Source organism: Phalangium opilio, unplaced genomic scaffold (assembly GCF_054372755.1).
Source record: "Phalangium opilio isolate 3A_F unplaced genomic scaffold, DU_Popi_V2 ptg000041l_1, whole genome shotgun sequence".
Taxonomy (NCBI): Eukaryota; Metazoa; Arthropoda; class Arachnida; order Opiliones; family Phalangiidae; genus Phalangium; species Phalangium opilio.
The window spans coordinates 8462863-8485450 of record NW_028324165.1 but is presented as its reverse complement, the minus strand read 5'-3'; the positions used below and the strand labels follow the sequence as shown (position 1 = coordinate 8485450).

General features: G+C 35.5%; 1 protein-coding gene and 1 non-coding gene across 9 annotated transcripts in view; both read left to right on the top strand.

Moving 5' to 3' along the window:
- Nucleotides 1–22588, top strand: part of unc-13-4A (BAI1 associated protein 3) — a 171291-nt gene that overhangs the window by 128151 nt on the left and 20552 nt on the right. The window contains exon 1 of one of the 8 annotated variants that reach the window (XM_089835625.1): nt 14456–14761. The exons of the other annotated variants lie outside the window; for them this stretch is intronic. Within the exon in view, the coding sequence (XP_089691751.1) occupies nt 14673–14761 (89 nt within the window). The 5' untranslated portion in view covers nt 14456–14672. Of the gene's footprint in view, nt 1–14455; nt 14762–22588 lie in introns of those variants that run through there. 8 annotated transcript variants of the gene reach the window in all.
- Nucleotides 18457–18538, top strand: TRNAL-AAG (transfer RNA leucine (anticodon AAG)). The gene has a single exon. It is a non-coding gene; the product is annotated as a tRNA-Leu (tRNA).

Below are 22588 nucleotides of genomic sequence, written 5' to 3'. Positions count from 1 at the left end.
ATAATTCCTGTTAACTGTATGCATTCCTGGCAAGTTCATATAGCGTACAGTACATGTATCGCGACTTGAAAACAAATGTTTTACGTCCTGTCTTTATGGTATAGACTTAATCTCGCTTAGTATGTCCTGAAAATTCACTAGGACGTTATTATGGTGGTGTTTTTGCGTTTCCATGGCAACACGTAAATATCGTCAATATAAGCTCTTCATTTTATGCAAATTGCCTTTTCGTGAAGCAGCAACGGCGGTGGTGTTGATGTTGGGAAAGACTCTAATGAGTTTAAATTCATGAAAGGGGGAAACGTATGGTTGTTTTTATGTTATTACCCTTCTTTAACCCATTTTTGCGGGTACTTCATCAGGTTTTGGTTTTTTATGGATGATATATTGTTTTCTCTAAATTTCAATATGTTTTGTTTAGATCTTGGCCCGGGTCAATGACAAAAGTCCATTATTTGAAGCAATGATAAATTTATTCTGAAAGTATTTATGCACTGGGGAAGTTAATGAAAGCCAGATGTAGTTCCAACAGGAATGCATACAGTTATTTGGAATCATTGTGACTCCCATATATACCATGTTATTTTCTAGGCGGATTTTGTGGGTCGGGCTTGAGAACTCGTAATGATAGTCCGCTACTACGAACTTTCTCGTGACGTCACACCCTCCTATCTCTTACCTCGGTTTTGACAACCATATTGGAAGTCGTCAGCTCTGGCCATACAGTTTAGTCTACCATAATTGACGTCACGTCCCCGTAGCTCCTCCCATGCAGTACCACTCTATTCTAAAGTCTTTCTAACTGTGATTTCATTGATTAGTAGCAACGCGAGTACCCAGAGGTGCGCGCAGGTGTAACGCCCATAAAGAGAGATAGATTATTAGCTTGGGTAAAATTGGCGATACATAATGATAAGCCTAGCTATAGCTCCTCCCACAAAGCCCTCCTAGATACGTTTAAAAAAAATAATAAACGCAATGAATCCTAGTAGCTGTATGCATTCCTGGTTGAAAGTTCTGCCACATAATAGTTTAGCAATCCGAGAAGAATATGTGAAATAAAAAAATACACATCTAAATTAACAAAACCCTTTTATTATAAAATAAATAAATAATAAAAATAAAGTAAACAAGAATACAAAAACGGTAATTTAGATATACAGAATCCATCAAACCAATCGTAAGGAAAACGAAGACAGTACTATGTCCATTTGTATTTATACGTTTTCCTCTCCTTTTTTCTGTAAGGTATATAGGAAATATATTGGAAACAAATTACTTTTAGTTATGGGACAGAGCGTGCAAAACACGTGGGGTTGAATAGCGATTCAATCCCGCTGTTTACAAACCATTATTTTTCCCCAGGAACAATTGGTCGCCTCCTCCCAATTTCACGTGAACTCTTTTACAACAAAAACATTCCTACCTCCCTCCTTAGGTCAGTGTATCCTCTTGAATTAATATTAACATTGTCAAAGGCTTAAGTAGAGTAGCGCGGGTCTTGCAACGAAATAGTTCATACGAGTTTCCTTAGAGAGAAACAGCTGTCGTTTTTCCTGCACCGTTTATTTCATCTTTAGAAAGTAACACTGTTAAAGGCGGTAGGCACGTTTAACGAATGCGTGTATTTTAAACTGAAGATTGCCTTTGTACCTGGTAAAATCTACAGTTGGGATATAAAAATAAACCGTTTTGACCAGCCACCTATCCAACATGAAATCTTCTTCGAGATTTCATCTCACCCGCTATATTCATTGCGTTTGAAGGTATTATTACCTGTTTGGCTATACCAGAAGGGGATAATGGAAGAAGTGTGTCACTCTGTATCCTCTTAATACTTTAGTTATGTAACATAACTCTTCCCAGGCTAATCCTTTTTGTTAATTTGCTCTCCCGCTCATCAAACTTAATTCAGATGGGCATCGCACCGTGCTAGGGTGAATTCTAAAATTACTGTTTGGTATTTACTAAATCCTCAGCAATCAATTAACCCACAAACCTTGATTGTCTTGACGTGATGGGACAAAAACGATACACAAGCGCATGCATGCGCCTTGGTTGGCAAATAGTTAAGCAGCGCTAATAGAGTAATGATGAGGGAGATCACTATTTACATGGCGTATGTGATTCGGTTTAGTAACCTTGTGCACTCCAAATGTAAATTCTGATGATGTTGGGGGAAGAATCATGTTACAATTACTCTGGCCACTTTGTGGTGGTACACTTCTCTCGAAGATAAGTATTATATACTTCTGGCTAAACCTATCTTTGGGCTTGAGACACCAGCACTTTCTTTTTAGCCCTTGTAATTGCGTTGTCTATTTTTCTATGGGGTTTTTACTTTAGGAGGGCTTGTCTGTATAACGCGTATAACTTTCTCGGCGCTAATAGCCACGTTAGAAGCGTGAAATAGCGCCCTGTGTTGGAAACCCTTCTCGGTTTCCATCGCCACACCTGCTGGGTCTAATGAATCCGCTCACCACGAGAGACTTTAGCTTTAATAACTACATGTTTTTCTTGGGGATGCCAAAATACGAAGCGATATTTCCGTAGTACTGGAGTAGAGATGGTGTAGTCTCGGTATTTGCTAAAGGCCCACTCAGACTGACTGGAGTAAAATCTTACGTTCCTTGTTCATTTCGTTTCAGTTGCGTTGTTCAGACGTCACGTGAGAGCGCACGACTTAAAATGAGTCACGTATATTTCGTAATTTTTGAGCTAAGACTTTTGAGTATACTAAAATAGCTGCTCATACAAAATGATAAACAAATACCGTGCCAAGAATCCTAAAACTAAACTGCTTAAGCGTACGCAGCTCACTTAATTTACGCATGATCGAGTGAGCTATTGCTGAAGAAAATGCGCTAACGAGGTGGCGCCATCTCGATAGACACTGATAGACGAAAATGAAAAATTTCAAACTATAAACACGTGGCTTATCTTCTACGAAGTCGTTGACAACACGTGCGTGTAATTAATCGAGCAAAGCAACATCATCGAAGTGAATGTCAGATTTTAGTCTACAGTCTGAATGGGCATTGAAATAAACTTTTGTAAGTTAACTTAATTACTGATGTCTTCGTTAATACAGCTACATTATTTTAAATGCCCTTAGGAATAAACAGAAATTAAATTTAACTTCTTAGTCGGAGATATCAATACCTTATGACAGGAATCTATTAAACCCTAAAGAAATTTTAATTACTTAAGATATAATTCAAACCGCAAACACAATTTCAACTTCAACTTCTGTATAGCAAGCAATTCTTAACCAAATTCTCTTAGCTAAAGAAGACACGGCGTTCATCCAATCCTTTCCAAACACAATCCTTAAATTTATCCAAAACGTGCTTGAAATTCCAAAACAAAACCATTTGAATGAAAGCTGTCGTCTGCATTAGATACTTAAGAAAACTAAGAGGCAATCTTAATGAATTACAGTTTTCCTTCTCTAGACTCTAAACCGTTTGCGAAACGGAAAAGTATTACTCGCTGGTCATCTCGTCCGAACAGGGTGCGGTGTTATGTAGTAATGGTAGTATACAAGGAAATAAATGACCTTAGTGTAAAGATACCAGGGTTCGTATTGAACCTGGGTTAGTCAGAGATTTGGAAAATGAAGGAATAAGTTAGGGATTTCATTTGTTCTATCTATAATTATGCTTCAAGCATGGATATATATAAATATTAGCTTATTATGGATTCCCAACTAGGCCTAAATTAGCTGGCAACCAAATACACGATACACTGGCGGAAGTGATGTGGCTCTAAATTGAGTCAGAAGTAGAAAGATCTCGTGCCGGGGGAAAAGGAACTATTGATAGCTTTCCGGAGAATCCTGAGTGATTGGTTTGAAATTTCACCCATGCCGAGAGAGAGAACGAGAGAAAGAGCGAGAGAGAGAGAGAGAATATACGTATTTCCTTCTCCCTCAGAATTTGGGGTGGGGGTAGAGTTGCAAATCATATTTTCATCTCTGCTGAACGGGCGCCTAAACGAAATGCTTTGTGGAGAGTAAGAGATGGGAATCCACAATACATTAGTATTTATACATATCCATGCTTCTAGAAATAGACTTTTTCAATAATTCAAGGGGTTGATACATTGCCGTCTCTGCGCACTCTTACAGCGCAGGCTCCAAAAAGGGAGATGGAAGGCAAAGTTTCACCCCCGTGTCTTCCCCTCGTAGTTACGTCGAAATGGTCTATACTAAATATGAGCCGGATGTGATCAAGTGAGGGATTTTTAATCCAAAATATCCATACGAACCCTGACTGGAATCCTGGATACTTATAGCAATACCTTTAACAATCACGCTTCCAAACATTTTAATGGTAATACTGTTTCCGTTGAAAGATATCTAACGATGTACAGTATGTTATCAAGACCTCCCATACAGTTATTCATTCAATTCACGTAATTCGACGTAAATCTTAACAGACCTCGCAATGTACTTAGTTTGAAACTTAATAAACTCTGTTAGCTAACAAAGGTTCGGGAAAACCCGTTATCAATAACTTAGAACTAAAGTGAATTACGCGAAGTGCAAGGTTGAAAAGAAAATTTTGTGTTTTGGGTAATATCAGGAATAAATAGAGCAGACACGTGAGGGGGAAAGTTTCGGATCAGCGATGATGCTCTGGAGATGTGGGAGGAGCATCACTTGGAGTGGGACTGAAAACTAGGGTACGTGATGTCGATAATTGTTAATCTAACTTGAATGGCTTGAGCTGACTTCTTCCAATATAGTTGCCAAAACCGAGGTAAGAGATTGGAGAGTGTGACGTCACGTGAAATTTCGTAGTAGCAGACTATACATGGTGTTTTTGATAAGTCTACCATAAATTAAAAGGGGATGTGTTCGTAGCGTCAAACTGTGTGGAATGTGTCATAGAACATGGGCTTTCAAACATTGACGGATATTAATAACACATGTGAAGTAAGACATATCAATCGTCCACACCCAAAGAACATTATTCAACAGCAACAGTAGTGTACTATTAAATTAATTGAAAATTGCATGCCTACGCTAGTAAACTAAAGCCATAATTAATTAATCCATCATGTTTTATTACTATTCCCTTGTTTTAATGGGTCAGTGTTTGGGGATAAAACTGAGATCACGTGAGGTCACTACAGCCCTTTGAACTCTTAGAGTTCGTACATTTGTTCTTGATCTTACCAGAAGTGAGATGAGACTAGAAGTACTGAGCTAACCAAATTCTTCACTCGGCGAAAGTGAATATTCTTGATAACACACCAACGGTTGGCCCTCTGGTGGTGGTTTCAGAATTTCCCCTCCAAAACGTGAGACGCTCGCGGTGGTAGACGGCCGAACTAGATTCAAGCACCCGCATCCGTGTTTCGCCGCTTTAGGTTGAGGGGAAGGGGGTAAGAAATGTTTTTGGATCTCGACCAATTTTTTCTCTCTAGCGTAGGCGCGATTGAAGCGGCGTAAAATCCTCAAATTTGTTCACTAATGCCAGGATCTATTACCAATGCTAGAGCCCTTCACTTCTAGTCTCATCTCACTTCTGATCTTACCAAAAAAAAAACAACCCCACCACACTTCTGCTCAAGCATACCTTCAAAATGAGACCATTGACATCAAAATCGACCTCTCTCAACTATTTTTACTTCAGTTCATATACTTCCGATTAAGGTATAGAATTAATAGTTTCGCTTCCTTCCGTTAGATGGTAGCTACGTAACAACGCAGACTTTACTCTCTCGTTAAAATGAGAGTCATAACTTAATATTGCCTCTATTCCCTACACAAACAATTTGAATTGATAAATATCCCAAGCCTGAAATGTCAAACTTAACGTTCAGCGGTAAATATTGTAGATATATATTTGCCTGGCTGGCAATGCGGGTCACGTAATATTAGGTATTTCGTGCTCAAGTGTCACGTGGTTTGAATATTAATTAAGCAAAAACTGTTTGTTACTCCGTCAACGGTCGGTCGGCGCTTTTTCAGCTAAAATGCAAACGTTTTTTTTTTTTTTTTTGGCCATTTCCACAAATATTATTTTTACTAAAAAAAATAAATATGGCATTATTTCGACTCCCCGCTAATTTGATTTTGTGAACGAGGCACGTTCCTTTATGTCACGTGATTGTTTCACTAATTTCGTTAAATGTTTCCAGGCGTGGGAGTTGCAATTATGTATAAATTTAGGCTTAGCAACAATTTCTAAAATTATTTATAAATTGGAGTTTGAAATTCTTTTGAATTGGACACGAAAGATTCACTTGATTTGATTTGATTTGAAATTGGGTAAAAATCGTTAATAAACTAAACAAAGCCTAACCTTTCCGTAGATTTTAAATGTTTTTCAAATTTCAAAGTGGTCTATTTTAGGTCTAAAAGATTCGAAATGAATTCCGCCATTTTTACTCTGTGTTTTTCAAGAAATTAGTAATATCGTGGTACTTTCGCCAAGGCCTAAAAATTGAAGTACAAATTCATTTCTGAGATTTTATTGTTTCGACCAATGACTAACACCAGGGATAGATTTAATTTTAGAAGTAGGAATAGAGAACAGAGTGATCTGGGCGCGCGTTAAAGTCCCGGACCCCCTTCCACGGGACGGAGGGGGGGGGTATGAAAGAAGAGGCGGACGGGTCATAGCGACAGAGGTAACAAGGAATTACGTAGTATTTTTCGCTGTCCCCATCAGCAACGTCATCAAAACGTAGTTTAAGTGAGCCAATAAGATAATTTAAACTTTTCGTTACGTGTTGGAGGGAGGGGCTCTATACTGGGTGGTCTATGAGTCGGACTGAAGTAAATACTAACAATGTTCTCCATTCCTACTTCTGAAATTAAATCTATTCCTGGTAACACTGATTCATTACGTTTTCAAAATGGCACATGTAGCTCTGGTATACTATATAGTCATCTTGAATTGGTGTAAATATACAACTCTTAACTCCATGTGTAAGATTATAACATTTAAAGTACCCATTTTGAATTCAGAAGAATTTCCCACCATAAATTTGGCGGGAGCTTTAAGAAACGAAACAAAATCTTCTTATTGGTTGATTACGTGTTTCATCTAACAGTGCCATCTAGCTCCAGAGTCGTGCATATTATTAGGCTTAACTCACTCCTTTTGTATTAAAATATATAAACACTACGTTTTCCACGAGTCAATAAACAAATATTAATAATACCTAATATCCGGGATTGGAAATTTGACCTAAATCTTCGCATTGTTATTTTGATGAGAGAAAGTATATATACATAGTTCCATTTTGTTTTTACTTCCGGTTTACCTGAGAAGCTGAGAGCTTGCATCCAATATTGATCCGTTTTTCGGAAGCTCTTCTAGTAGAGATAGCTAATTACGCGTATACCATAATATAGGCATGTTATTTGAAACCGTAATTGCGTTTTAGACGGGATTAAAATAATTTTTAAGCCCAAGGCTTAACTTTTTAAATAATTGTTCAATTGCAAAATTTTATGATATACTTTTATCTTAATATAAAACTCGAGAATTTCTGAAATGAATTGAACTGCAGGCATGTTATTTGAAACCTTAATTGCATTTTTGAAGACATTAAAATAATTTTTAAGACCAAGGCTTAAATTTCAAAATTGACTACACACGGTCGTTAATTTTGCAGGACTTCCATCTAGCTCCTATTTAGTCTGCATTACTAAGCCTTTGACAGCAGCGCCTCACCAGGTGTACCTCAGTCGCTTTACCTCGAATCTATGGCTACCTCCCTCACTTCATGACAAGCTCCAGTTTCTAAGTTACCAGTGACAAACTTATATGGACCATATCTTATGAACATATGATATGTACTATCAATATAAATCTCCATGCAGAATTACGCGAAAATCTGGGTCTGATTTGAACTGAACTGCTTGTACAAAACCAATATATTAAATTCTTTAACTAGACATTCCGTTTTAAAATTAAATTGAATGGGGATTTAAACTTCGATAGATCTTATCGTGATTTTTCTTTTGATTCACAGGCTTTATTGAAATCGCGTTTTGAAATATTTTTTATATAAAATTCCCTAGAGACCATAGTCAAAAAATTCCTCCCACGTTTATTGCATTCTTTTGAACTCGTGATCCCCCCAATCTCCCCCCCCCCGGCGCTCTAAAATCGATATCAAATTTTTATTATATCGTTTATAGGGTACATTATTAATAACTATATCTCGTAAAACTCTAGCTCGTTTTATGTGTTTTAAAAGAATACATCGAACTAGAATTTTATATTTCTTTTAGGATTCCAATTGAATTTTTATAAACAAAATTACAAAATATTAGTTAAATCGGTTGAATTTTAAGTTAATATAATGTCCGCCATTTTAAAATATGGCCACCGCTTGAAATAATGACAAAAGTTAAGCAACTTTTCGGTAGAATATAATTAATAAACTGTTGTATAAAAATTTCAATTTAATCGGTTGAATTTGAAAAAAAAACAACGCTCGAAAATAATTTACTAAATTAGTAGTGCTTATTTTTCTTACATATATTTCTGATATCCATGACTGTTACAACATACACTTGTAACCTCACTCTCCACACTTTACAGCATTATTAATGCATCGTATAATATTAATTTATGCACTCCTTAGGGACCGGAGATATCAGTACAGTGTTTTCAGAGTTAGTGAGGGAGTTCGGATTTACGAACCTATCGTGTTCGCTTGAAATAACTCGGATCCTCCTGTTTTGTTGCTGCCCAAAAACAGACCTTCCATTATTTTTACTACATTCTATAAAATACCTAAAGACCAATATTATTATTTATTTATTTTTAATAATATGCTTTTGTCATGCTTCGAAAATTTTTTTTTTCAAAATAACCCCTCAATGTTAGGTTCTCCCTCAACACGACTGGTCGAATTTCAACAATATTTGGAGGGGACCCTTCTTGCCCTGGATGTCCAAATACGGTTGAAGATGTTCACCATATAGTCATGGTATGCCCTGATTTTGCCTCGGTTCGTGTGGCATATTCTACTCGGGCTACAACACTCGAGATTCGTCTAGGTTACATTGATCCCCACGTATTCTCCTCCGACCTTTTACTTACCAAAAGGATTCTTACCCTCTGGAATCAACGCCGTTCAAAAACATTACCTAAAAAACAATAACAGTTTCCTCCCCCATTCTGCTAGTGTGCTGCGCCCCCTCTCACTCCGTTGGAAGTAAAACAAAATTCAAAATGTATTGTTTCATTGTATATGTTCATATTGTATATTTAATTTTATTTAATCTTGTAAATCTTACCTTTCTAATGCTAATAAAAAAAAAAAAAGGTATGTACCAATCGCTTGCGAGCCAGTAGTGGCTCCTCCCTGTTTCAAAAAGGATCTACTAAGAAGGCAAATAAAGATTCATTCAAAGATTCATTCATTCATTGCGGGTTAAACATTTCTACAGGGGCCATAGGATTAACATGGGCCTATTTCACCCTAAAAGTCGGCTTTGCCTATAATACATATATGTTTACTAGAATGTACATTTTACCTAAGAAATATTACTTCATAAATAATTATTTATTTGATATTTTTTCTTAGGCTAAATAGTGTACGAGTCGATTTTATAACCCTTTTTTTCTTTGAATCTGTAGGCCTAAGTAGGAAAGATCTTAAAAATTAAAAATAATCCTAGACCAAGGCTTAAAGAAATAGGAGAGGAAACTTTGACGTTCTTTATCTTTAAGAAACCCCGAAGTAAAGTTTTGGAATTAATTTATTTTTAGCGCTAAGGGCTTGTGGATATCGTTATAAACTCTCTTTCATGAAAAGCAAATATTTCCTGTTCCTGAAACACGTTCACCATCGCTTTTCTTACTTTTCTTACTTACACCTTAGAATTAATCAAAAACTTCTTTTTGTTTAAAAGATACCTGGATCTTCTCTCTCTCATTAAAGGGAGGGTGAAGAGAAAAATCAAGTTGATTCTGTTCTTCTACTAATTATAAGACCAGGGATAGATTTAATTTAAGAAGAAGGAATGGAGAACGGAGTATTGTGGGCGCTCGTCAAAGTCCCGGACCCCCTTCCACGGGACGGGGGGGGGGTATGAAAGAAGAGGCGGGTCATAGCGACAGAGGTAAAAAGGAATTACGTAGTTTTCGCCCTCCCCGGCAGCAACGTCATCAAAACGTAGTTTAAGTGAGCCAATAAGATGATTTAAACTTTTCGTTACGTGTTGGAGGGAGGGACTCTATACTGGGCTACTAAATACTAAACGTTCTCCATTCCTACTTCTAAAATTAAATCTATCCCTGGCGAGATATATGGGAACATACCACGTGAATTTTGTTAACAAGAAGGTACATGGCGTTACGAGATAGGTCTTAGGTGCAAATTTAAAATTATCCGGAAAATCTATGAAACTAATTTGAATTTTCAAATCATTCGGAGACTGTATTTCCTACATGTTTCATTACGCAAATTGGTTTTATAATTAGTAGAAGAATCTACACAAAAAAAATTACTTGATTTTCCTTTTCACCTTCCCTTTACCTAAGGGTAAAAATCAAAAGACAAAAGATGAGTTTTGCTTTTTGAAATAACCCTTGGCAATTTAGGTGCAGTACCTTTAGTTGCGGAGTGCTAATTTAAATATTAGGAAGAGTTTTAAGTATTCTAAAGACTACCGTTTCTTAATTGAGCTATACCTTAAAGGGAAAGTATAGCGCTTCATTTCGACTATACTGTAAGATTAAGATAGTTTTAAATGCACTTGAAAATATGAAAATTGTTTAGTTGTTATTGTAAGTTAGTTAAGTGTTAAATAGATATATCATTTTCTGTCGTGAAAAACACCCAATAAACAGGGTGTTTCTGATAAGTCTGCCATAAATTAAGGGGGATGTTATTTGTGAAAACAATTTTGAGTCCAAAATGTTCTAAACTTCTATCGCCATTTTGCCACAAGGGACACCGTTTTCTAATTATGATTTTAATGTTTTATGGATGACCCCTTAGTAAAATTAACATAGTCTTTCAATTCCTCGCGTTAAATTTAAGGGATCATCTGTAAAACACTCCAAACATAACTTGTAAACAGTGTCCCTTGTGACAAAATGGCAATAGAAGTTACATAAATTTTCTAATCTAAATTGATTTCCCAAATAACACGATCTCCCTTAATTTCTGACAATCCTTTCAGAAACACCCTGTATATCTGGTGCTTTTCATGACAGAAATTGATATTGATGATGCCTTTATAAGCTATTAATAGCTTCAACACTCTCAGCTCTCGTTATCGACACGCAACCAACCAATTTCACACTTCGTTTCATCCCCACTCAAAGTACTAAACGTTCTCGTGTTGATATGGGTACAGTACGTTCTTGAAGGAGATAGGTGAAACGGAGTCGAGTTGAAACCTTCATAGCTATAACGTTGCAGACTGTACCGCCATCTACGGAACGGAAACGAAGTCCTCCCAACATCCTCAGTTTATGGCGTTTAGGTAGGGTCGTACGGTACAAAAACCTCTACAATGCATTCTCCCTTTGTCTTAGAAATAGAAGCTAACTCTCATACAAATATAATGGCGCTAGGCGGCAGCACTTAACAATCGCCTCTTATGAAGGGTATGGAGCGTGCGTAAGTTACATGGGAGGCTTTCATTGCCACTCCATATACCTCTTTTCTCCTTGGTACAGTAAAATCCAATAAAAGGGTGCAAAAATATACAAGACATATCCGCGAAGGTAGCTTCGTGTCCTTTCTGTGAATTATCCATTCACCCTTTTTAAATTCAATGCATTTTTTCATCCCATTTTAAGTGTACTGTTTACGGTGAAGGTACTGGTATTAAAATCACGTTACCATCGATTTTAATAAGATATGATTTTTATCAAATGATGAGATTTCTAATGTTCAGTCGTACTTTATATAAACTACTTTTTTTTGCTATGATGTTTAACATTGTGTATTCTTGCAACTCACCTTTCTCTATATTATAAACAGCGCTTGAATACGGGTTTATTAAATTTTTCAATGAAACATTTTCTGTCAACATAAGGCATATTCATATGTTTTTTGCTAATAAAAAATTTATTTCAAAAGAGCTATTTTTACAAATGGAGTTTTGAAAAAACGAATTTATGCAAATATTTGAGGTTTATTTCGGTTTCTTCAGTTCAAGGAGGTCCTCTTCACGTGGTACTAGGTCAGTTTTCCATTAGAGTTTCGCAAATTATGTTTGCAAAAAAAGTGAATAATAATAATTATCCTTAATTTTAATTAGAAATTTTGAGTTAATTGTGATGGGACAAAATAATTTCCATGTGTTCTCGAACTAGGAGCTTAGCGTAAAATGTGATATACTTATGTGTACGAGTTGAAACGTTTAATTAACTATAAATAGCCTGACTTTAAAGATAGAACAGACTTAAACCCTGAGTACAATCACCTTAAACCTAAGCCTTTGTCTCTATTAAATGCTTGGGCAAAACTAGCCCAACTTTAATTGCAATCGGAATTGATTTAGTTCCGGTTTTTCCTTTTTCCAGTGGCGATGGATGCAACAGGTTAGGACTTAGAAGAGCGAAAGTTTTAAATAGTTAGGGACAATATAGGCTTAGGGTCAACAAAGTTAAATAGTTGTTTGAACAAGCAGGGAGAAAAGAAGTAAGTAATGGTGATGGGCGATTTTCGGCCATGAAAGTCTCCCATGCAGTGTACCTCGCACACGCCTCCTTGAGAGGCGATTGTCAAGTGCTACCACCTAGCGCCATTATATTTGTATGAGAGCTAGCTTACTTTTTAAGACACAGGGGGCGTCTTTTACGTTTCCGTACTATACGACCCTATCAAAACGCAATAAACTAAGGATACTTAGAGGACTTCGTTGTCGTTCAATAGATGGGGGTACACACTTTAATGTTATATATATGGGGATTACGGCTCCACCTGTCTCTCCTTCAAGGAACAAGGGTATTTCAAACATAAATAATGTAAATCATATGAAAAACTTTACTCTTTTTATCTTCTTACTTTGGAATTTGTCCTTTCAACTTATCTCATTTTAAACTAGTTGACAACATAATCCTAACTTGTACCAACCAACTTCAAGCAGCGAGAAAATTTAATAACTCATGTTTTTATTTATTTATTTATATTTTTTTAAGAAAAGAAAAGAAAAGAAAAAGAGACCTTTTAAGGGATTTATATCTCAATTTTTCAAGCGTGTAAAATAAATAAGATATTTTCAAAGTTTTTTTTTATTGAAGTTTAAGCTTTGAAACCCTAAATATTCTCAGCTTTCTTTTGAGTATAAAATGTGTAGGTTGTAGCTAGTCACAGATTCTCTTCTAGTCAACTCCTTTTAAAGCTCTCTTTAATCATAGTCAAATTAATGGAACCTTTGAAAGGTGGAGATTAAAACATGGTGAATTTTGAGCCAAGAATTTTGAATACTAAAATATATGCTCATACAAAAGACAAAAAATATAGCCCCAAAAATCCTAAAACTTTTCATATATCGTCTGCTAAAGCGTACCCAGCTCACTCGATCACGCGTCCGTAACTTAGGCATGATCGAGTGAGCCATGGCTAAAGAAGTGGCGCCATCTCGATACAGAATGACGAAATTGCAACATTTTCAAACTATAAACCCGGCAATATATTACGTAGTTGTTGTCACGTGTCTAATTAAGCGAGAAAAGCGACTTCACTGACGTGAATTAACGTAAAATTTTAGTCTACAGTCTGAATGGGCCTTTAAAGAATTAGCAAAAAAAATAAGAATAAAAATTCCATAGAATTTTAGTTCAAATTTCTATAAAAAAATATACCTTTTCATTTTGGTCTAAAAAAAGAGTTGTATTCAGTTCGTGGAAGTCGTACAAAATACATTTTCTAAGGAATTTTGAATTTTCTTTATGATTGGCAGACATTTTTTATTTTTTGGATTTTTAAGAGCTCTATATAATATATAAGAAAGCGGAAGTGGTTTTTAAAGTGTATATAAAGTTTAAAACCAATTCATAATCCATTTAAATTACGTCACCCCAAAGTAAAAGCAAAGCAAAAAAAAAAGAAAATGCTAAAATAACATCACTTAGTCTAAAATTGACTTAAAACCAAAATGGATAAAAAATATAAACCACTCAATATATCCCCAATAACTCGATTTATTTCCGAAAATTCAAACTGAACTTCCGAGAAAGGATTCCTTTAAAAAAAATCCCCCAAAAAGGTGTCGCAAACGATTTATTTGAATGTGCAAAAAAAAAAAAAAACACCATAGAAATAACATACAGGCATATGTGGGGACAACCGTTCAATTCATCATAGGGAGCTTAGAATATTGGCACATTTTTAGAATTACAAGGCATCATTTACCCAAAGTGGGGTCCCCAAGAGGCATACATTTCCAGGATGGACCAATGGTTAGATACCAAAGTTGAGTTACGAGTCTTTTGAATGGAGATTTAGGATACGGTTACCATGGAAACGATTATGCCTCTCCAAAACCTCATGGTGAAGAGATGGGAGTTGGGTTTCAAATCACGTCAGGTTGGGGTCTTCAGTCATTGGTAACTGAAGACATTCCATAACACGAGTTGATCTGACGAGGAAGGAACGTGCCGCTTTTACATCCATCCCCTCATGTTACTAAAATTGAATTATTTTAATTGGGAAATAGATCTAGTTCCGTTATTATGTCCTTTATTATTAGAAAAGGTAGCTCTAAATGTACTTCGAAAGGAAGTTCAAAAGGAAGTCGACATAAACCAACCGTTTCAATTCGGTGAGTTTTTTTTTTGGGAAGCTGTAAAGCGTTTGGTGTAGTTTTACCGTTAAATTAAATTACTGTTAATTTACCAAATTCCGCTTTAATTTCAGAAATTTATAGCATACCCTATTTTTACCAAATGTTTTCTATTAACATAACTTATCGTAGTTTTACCATGGTCATTTAAGATATATCTTTGTTAATTACCATTTTATAAAATTCCATAGTTTAATCTTGGTAATTAAAGATATATATCTTTGTTAATTACCATTTTATAAAATTTCATAGTTTTATCTTGGTAATTAAAGATATGTATCTTTGTTAATTACCGTTTTATAAAATTCCATAGTTTAATCTTGGTAATTAAAGATATATATCTTTGTTAATTACCATTTTATAAAATTTCATAGTTTTATCTTGGTAATTAAAGATATGTATCTTTGTTAATTACCGTTTTATAGTATAGTGTTACTTTAGCGTAGTAATTTAACAAATGTCTATTTTAATTACCAAATAAATGTCTAACTTTACTTTAGCCTGGTAATTCAACAAATATCTATGTTAATTACCGATAAAAGCTTACCAGTAATTTTTCACGTTAGTACTAAATGTTAGTGAAATCGGTTGAAACGCGTTTAAGTTATTCCATAATGAACATTTAGATTACATTTTCAACTCAATCCGGACGCCTATCGTCAAATTCTGTTTTTACGAAAAAATAACAAATTGTAGGTAATTTTTCACCTATTGATGCTACAGCAGATACTCTACAATAAAACGCAAAAATAAAAACAATCTAAAACATCAGCGTATTGAAGCCAAGGTTATTAAACTCTCGTACTGTACATACGCTATGACATGTTAAAAACCCTGATATGTTGATCACACGTGGTTTATATATACCATAGAGGATATACAGTAGAGGAGTAGACGCTTTAACCTTTACCAATACATAAGGGAATATCTCACCAAATTTTTACTAAATATTCATTTCCGGTTTTTTCCCCATTGGCTGATTGATTACCTTCTGTGCAAGACATATCATTCATTATTGGTTGAAAAATGTCGTCTGCTTTACTGTATAACCTCTATAAAGGCGGAGACTGATGTTTAGACAAAGGTAACCACCACGTGTCTACCAAGAAACCGACCGAGTTCACAACCGGAAGTAGAGAACTCCAAAAATTAAATTTAACGAAAACTGATTGCAACAACTATCAGGGTTCATACGAAACCTGGAAAACCTGGATTAGTCAGGGATTTAAAGTTTTTACCTAAAACGTCAGGGATAGGTCAGGGATTTCGTTTGGTATATCAAACCGTGCTATCTTAGAAGCCTTAGTGTGACGTCACCCATGATATTTGCCCATAGAACCAAAGCGGTACCAAAAATGGCCGCCCACTGCCAAAGCTAAGCCCGTGACGTTTTACCTAGGCACTGAAATCACTACTGAGATAGCTATATATGGACCAGGTGTAATTATGAAGTGGGCTCTTTTAAAATGATCATGGATATTGGCAAAAATTCACCAGGGATAAGCTTTTTATAAAACTCAGGGACTTTATTTATAAAAATTTCGTCCGAACCCTACCCCCCCTGAACTGTCTACTCCTCTACTATATATTCTCTATTGTATATACCAATGTACACGCTTATAACCGAGTTAGAATAATCGAATAATTCTCGATGCTTAAATCCTTCAAACTGTTTATCAAACAAGGTCTACCACCAACACCACGCGACGGTTGTATGAAATTTAACATAGATTATGTACGTATCTACCTGAGCTGAGCCAAATTCTACAAGTAAATGTAAACGGGGCCTCTCTTTCCACGGTAGGGTCTATTCATTAAATTTTCTAGGACCCCTTAGTCCGAGGAGGGATTTTGAAACGACACCACTGTGTTTGCCAATGGAGATATTAAGCTATGTAAGTTCTTTCACTTCATATACGTTTTAATCTTTTCAATACGTCCCGCTACATCGGGTAATTTCAAAGAGATACATACTCCATCCATTCCATAGCACGGGGTTCTCCGACTTTACTTTAAAGGTGTATTTAAATGACCCGTTAAGTTGTTTTTATTAAAGTCCATTTCGATATAACTAAGAGGGAAAGACACGGGGGTAAAACTTTGCCTTCCATCTCGGTTTTTGGCGCCTGCGCTGTTGTATTTTTGTATCATGAGAGTGCATGCGCAGAGACGGATGGCAATGTATCAAACTAGGAAGTGATATCTAGTTTATAAGGGAGAAAGTATAAGACGCCTAAGTATTCGCGCGAGGCCATAGTCCCAGTCCTCCTTTCAAAATACTAGGGGGGGTGGGCGTAAAAGGAGGCCCCGGGCTATTTCGCCTCTCCTCAGTCGGAAAATACGACTGTAATTTTCGTCATTCGCGTCGCGCTGACGTGAGTTTTCAAGAACCAATGAGATGCTGCTTGTAATTTAGATGCGGGATTAACTCCGGACACGTCTACGTTACGTTTGGACTGGAGATAAAGCTAGAAATGTGGCGCGAATTTATACCTTCTCCCTAGTAAACTAGATATTACTTCTTGATCAAAGAAGCAGACTCTATTTTAACCCCCGACTTTAGAAAAGGGTTCTATTCGGATTTCTTATTGTATCATTCATGTTTGTACGCTTTTATACGTTTCATTACCCCTTTAAGAATTTTTCGATTTCAGTACTGAGTTAACAAAAATATTGAAGGGCTTGAATTCATCATGACGAGGAGTCGGACACTTCCCTACTTGTCAAAATACGCTACCTTGTTACCTTCATTTCTTAGTTTAAAATTAAACCGTGTACATATGTCCAGAAATTTAAAATTTAAAATTGAAAATGATAACTTTTTAAATTCTCAAAACTTAAAGTGTCCGACCTCTAGCTGTTATGTTTTCCCCAAAAATCTTTGATTCAAGAGGTTGTAAACATCTTGGATCGAAAATGACAAGTGTCCGCTCACGATATCTCTTTCGGACTGCTTCTAGTTTCAAAATTTGTTTTGAGAAAACCCCTGAGGACATTTTTTTACCTATTTGTTTTAAAATATCGTTGTAAAGATCACGTATTTAAAAGCATTTTTGAAGGTATTTTTAGCATTTATTTAAAGGTCAGATTGCTAATGTTCGTTCCATAGGGTATTTTTAGTATATTCAATGGTTAAAAGGTTGTTTTGTAAACCTACAATGTTTCATAACATATTACTGACTTAAAGAAATTAAGTCCAAGTGGGATTACTTTGTTAATAATTTAATTAAACAGAAAAATATTAAAATTTTTTGTAAAGAAATATGTTTTTATTAATTAATTTTTTAGTATTTGAAACTTTCAAAAATTATATAAATTTAAAAAGATTACTAATGTTTTTGATTGTTTTATCAAAATACATGGATTGAAAAATTGGTTGTCAAACCATTTCATTGTCCCTTTAACATCAGCTAAAATTAATATACTTTTCTTTGTTTCAATTGATATTTTTTATTTCCTCTATAAAGTAATGGCACCTACCTGTCATCAACTACATTAAGCTCTATGGGTGGTTAACACGGTGTGCCACTACTATATAGCGTGTAATAAACAGGAAAGTTTTACTTGTTTAAGATAGGGCGCGGTTTTATCATATCTTATCGAAACTCGTTCGAAATTGGGGCAAATATCTCAAACGATTATTTGTTAAATGTTTTATAAACTTTAATTCTCATGGTAGGATGGCCGAGCGGTCTAAGGCGCTGGTTTAAGGCACCAGTCTCTTCGGAGGCGTGGGTTCGAATCCCACTTCTGCCAAATAGTTATTTTTATTTAGTTAATTAACTATAATTAGTGTTTAATGATTTCTGTCCAATTGGGGTGTGACAGGCGAGCGGTTTAAGTGTTATTATTATGAAGACACGTGTTTGAATCATCCCACTTCTGTCAAATGTTTAATTTAATTTAGTACTAAGTTAATTAACTATTAATTTAGATTAAAAATCAGAAATTACAGAATTTAATATTAAAATAATGTTAAATCTCAAGGTCTAATGCTAATTTTTTTAATATTTCATAAAAAAAATTTTACTGCTTCTTTTATTGGGTTAGCAAACACCTGGTAAAAATTTGAAATAAAAATCCTTCATTTGAAATTACCATTTAAAAAACCCTGGATATGTACAGGGTGTTTCTGATAAGTCTGGTGGCATAAATTAAGGGGGATGTTCTTTGGGGAATCGATTTTGAGTCGATCAGAAACACCCTGTATATAATCCATTGCCATTTGAGGCATTAATGTTTTTTCTAGCACTTTAAAAAACTTGTTTTTCATCTCTTGAAATATCCCATTAATATTCATTTCAACAAATTCTACCCAAAGGACAAAAATTGAGTTTTTAAAAATCAATTAAATATATTTTAATGAGGTTAATAGCGACGCACGGAATATGGCTTCTAAATTCTAATTAAACACTTTGTATATTTATTTATTTTTCTATTTATTATATAGTTTGACAGGTTTGTAAATATCTGGTTTGTTTAAAGTCAAAGCCGGCGTAAAATTTTCTAAGGCTTCTGTTTATTGGTTGTCATTAAATTCGTAAATATCTTTGTTCTGTTTCCCAGGCTGATTCTCAAACGTTAAGTGCAGGGTGTTGTCTAAATCAGTTTCTCACTTAAATATAAGGGGTCATCTATAAAACACTACTACAACGTTCAATCATAACTTGTGCTAGGGAGCGGTGCATCTGTACTGTACTTCGGTACTGTAATTACCCTCCCTTTCTGTAACACCCTGTACACTTCCAAATTAAAGGGGTAATTTTAATGATTATCTTAAAAGTTGTTTGTAAAGTGTCCATCACCTCGAAAATGATAATTTGAAGGTGATTTTCGAAATTTGATTAACAATATATTAATTGCTTCTCCTGGGCTTTTAACCAACCCGGGGGCTATTTTATAAAGTTTATCCCACGTCTCTTAATTATCTTCAGTTAAATTGAGAAGTCGTCCATTAAATTTTGGAATAATCTGACGTTTCTAACACCTTTATTAAACAACTGACAGATAGTTTGACAACTCCTATATATATTTATATACTCCTTGGACTTCGGGATTAAATAAGTCAAATCCTTTGATAATAATTCGAAATTTAACTCTATCGTATTACTATTGCTGATAAAGGTAAATAAATAGACGTAAAGTAGACATGCAATCGAAAACTTTAACGTTGTTAATACTACCATAAGTTTATAAGATATGTTACATGATAAGTATGACACTTTCTATACAAGTTCGTGATGCAAGGGACTTACAGCTCGAGATAAGTAGTTAGAGAACGACAAGCGAGAATTGAAGTACTTCACTCGGTGGGTTAATTAATTTTGCTGGACTTCCATGTTAATATTTAGTCTGCATTACTAAGCCTTTGACAGCAGCGCCTCACCAGGCGTATGTCGCTTTACCTCGAATCTATGACCTGCGTCACTCACTTCATGACTAGCTCCAGTTTCTAAGTTACCAGTGACAAACTAATCGAACTTATCTTATGAACTTATTGCTCGAGGACGACAAGCGAGAATTGGAGTCCTACACTCGGTTAGTTAATTTTGCAGAACCATTCCATCTAGCTCCTATTTAGTCTGCATTACTAAGCCTTTGACAGCAGCGCCTGACCAGGCGTATGTCGCTTTACCTCGAATCTATGACCTACCTCATTCACTTCAAAATTACAAGCTCCAGTTTCTAAGTTACCAGTGACAAACTTATGCAACATATCTTATTAACTTATGATTTTGTGATACATTTCCACTTTAAATTGAAGTGAGAGTCCAATCATAATTGAGACAGATAGGAAACTCGCCTTAAATAAAGCAAAGTTGAGGAGAACTTTATCTTAGACTATCTCAAGTCAAACGAATCATAATTGGCAAGACCCGGACTAGTTTTAAGCTTTTCTTGTTCTCTCTCCCTCTCTTAATGATGTCGAAAATTCGCTAATTGCCGCTGCTAGCACGAGGATTAAGATGTACTACCAAGAAGGGGTTGAACATTTGCAATTTACCGTGTCAAGTTCATTGTACAGCGTGTTTGACACAGTTTTAGCCTTTGACACAGTGTCCCTTTCAACACTATAGCTTGAGGAGCTTGAAGAGATTGAGGTCGAGAACAGTAAAATCTAAACTTTCCATCATGTTAAAGGCAGTCCATTAGTTAGAAGTCTATTTCGCGAAGTACTTATATTTTCAAGTCTGTTTTCTATACCTAACTTTTATCCCAGGGTTGCCAGGCGGTTTGTAAGCCAATTAAGATATAAGAATCAGCATCGAGAAAGGCTAGCAGAACTCTCAGTTTGAATCAGTTCAGTTTGAACTTGACTCAACTCTGCAATGAAGTTAAAGCTTAGAGAGGGGGCGGAATTTTCTCTTGCCCCTTTCCCTTGAATGATGTTGATCATAAACCTAACTCACTTCAGAAGTTGCCAAATTTTTGGAGGTTTTCATTCGTAACCCAAGTACCTCGCATGTCGGAAGAAAACGTGACAGTTATGATTGTTCTTACTTACTTCCTGTTATCGACTTCCGAATTGTTATTCCCATTAATAGTAACGACCAGGCACCCGATGCACAATTAAAGTCAGATGCCAAGTCTTAACAGCGACCTAGTTTTTACCTTTTCTTAAATGCAACTGCAAAGTAAATTCTTAATTTTATCATAAGTATAACACTACTTCGTAATGTTAGAGACTTACAGCTCGAGATAACTAGTTCGAGAACGACAAACGAGAATTGAAGCCCTACACTCGGTGGTTAATTAATTTTGCAGGACTTCCATCTTCTCCTATTTAGTCTGCATTACTATAAGCCTTTGACAACAGTGCCTCACCAGGCGTATACGTCGCTTCGCTTTACCTCGAATCTATGACCTACTTCAGTCACTTCAAAATAACAAGCTCCAGTTTCTAAGTTACCAGTGACAAACTTATGTAGGAACATATCTTATGAACTTATGGTTTATGTAGAGCAAGGTCCGTTCGGAAATACGAGGAATAACAACTGTTTTAATTGCTTCCTAGAAAAATTTTAAGTGGGTAGAGATGAGTTAAGCTTAACGAAGAATAAGACAAAAGAGACGAGCGTCTTTTATTTTAATGATGCGCCTTTTTGATTTTAATTTTAATCTATCCCGAAAATTTGGCAATTGTTTTTTCTTCTATGATTTTAGAAAAATGTCTTATTCCATGATAATAATTTTCTCATAACATGGCGTGATTTTTCCTTGTGACCAAAAATCTTGTATTTTAGAGCTGATTTTAATAAGATTGCTAAATCAACCTCTATTTTATAAGTAAAGTCATAACAAATATTCAAATAATAGATGTTGTTGAGAGTCTCAAAAACGACTTATCTTCTGGTCCGCTTTTGTATTTAAGTCCGTGAACATTCAAAATATCTTGAAAATAAGTAAAAAATATTTAGTTATAGTAATGTGAATGAATTAGTTGTTTATATTATAAAAGGTGAATGCTTCCACTTCTTTCAAGACAAAAACACTTGAGAATACATTAGGCTCAGATAAGTTTTTAACACCTTACTGGTGTCTAGACAGCGCATAACTGTAAACAAGCCTACATTACTTGGAAGTTGGAACCTTAATCCTTTATCATCTTTAAAACCAAGAATGCATACAGCTAATAAGAATAATTGTGCCCCCATGTATCCCATGTTAATTTCTACGAGGGGTTTGTGGGCCGGGCTAGATGATTGCGGGTAATCTGAGGGAAATCGGCCCTTTAAGTGTGGAACGACAAGGCCCCGATGTGGCGCTGGAAATGGGGGAGGAAAAATGGCGGGCATTCTACGTCAG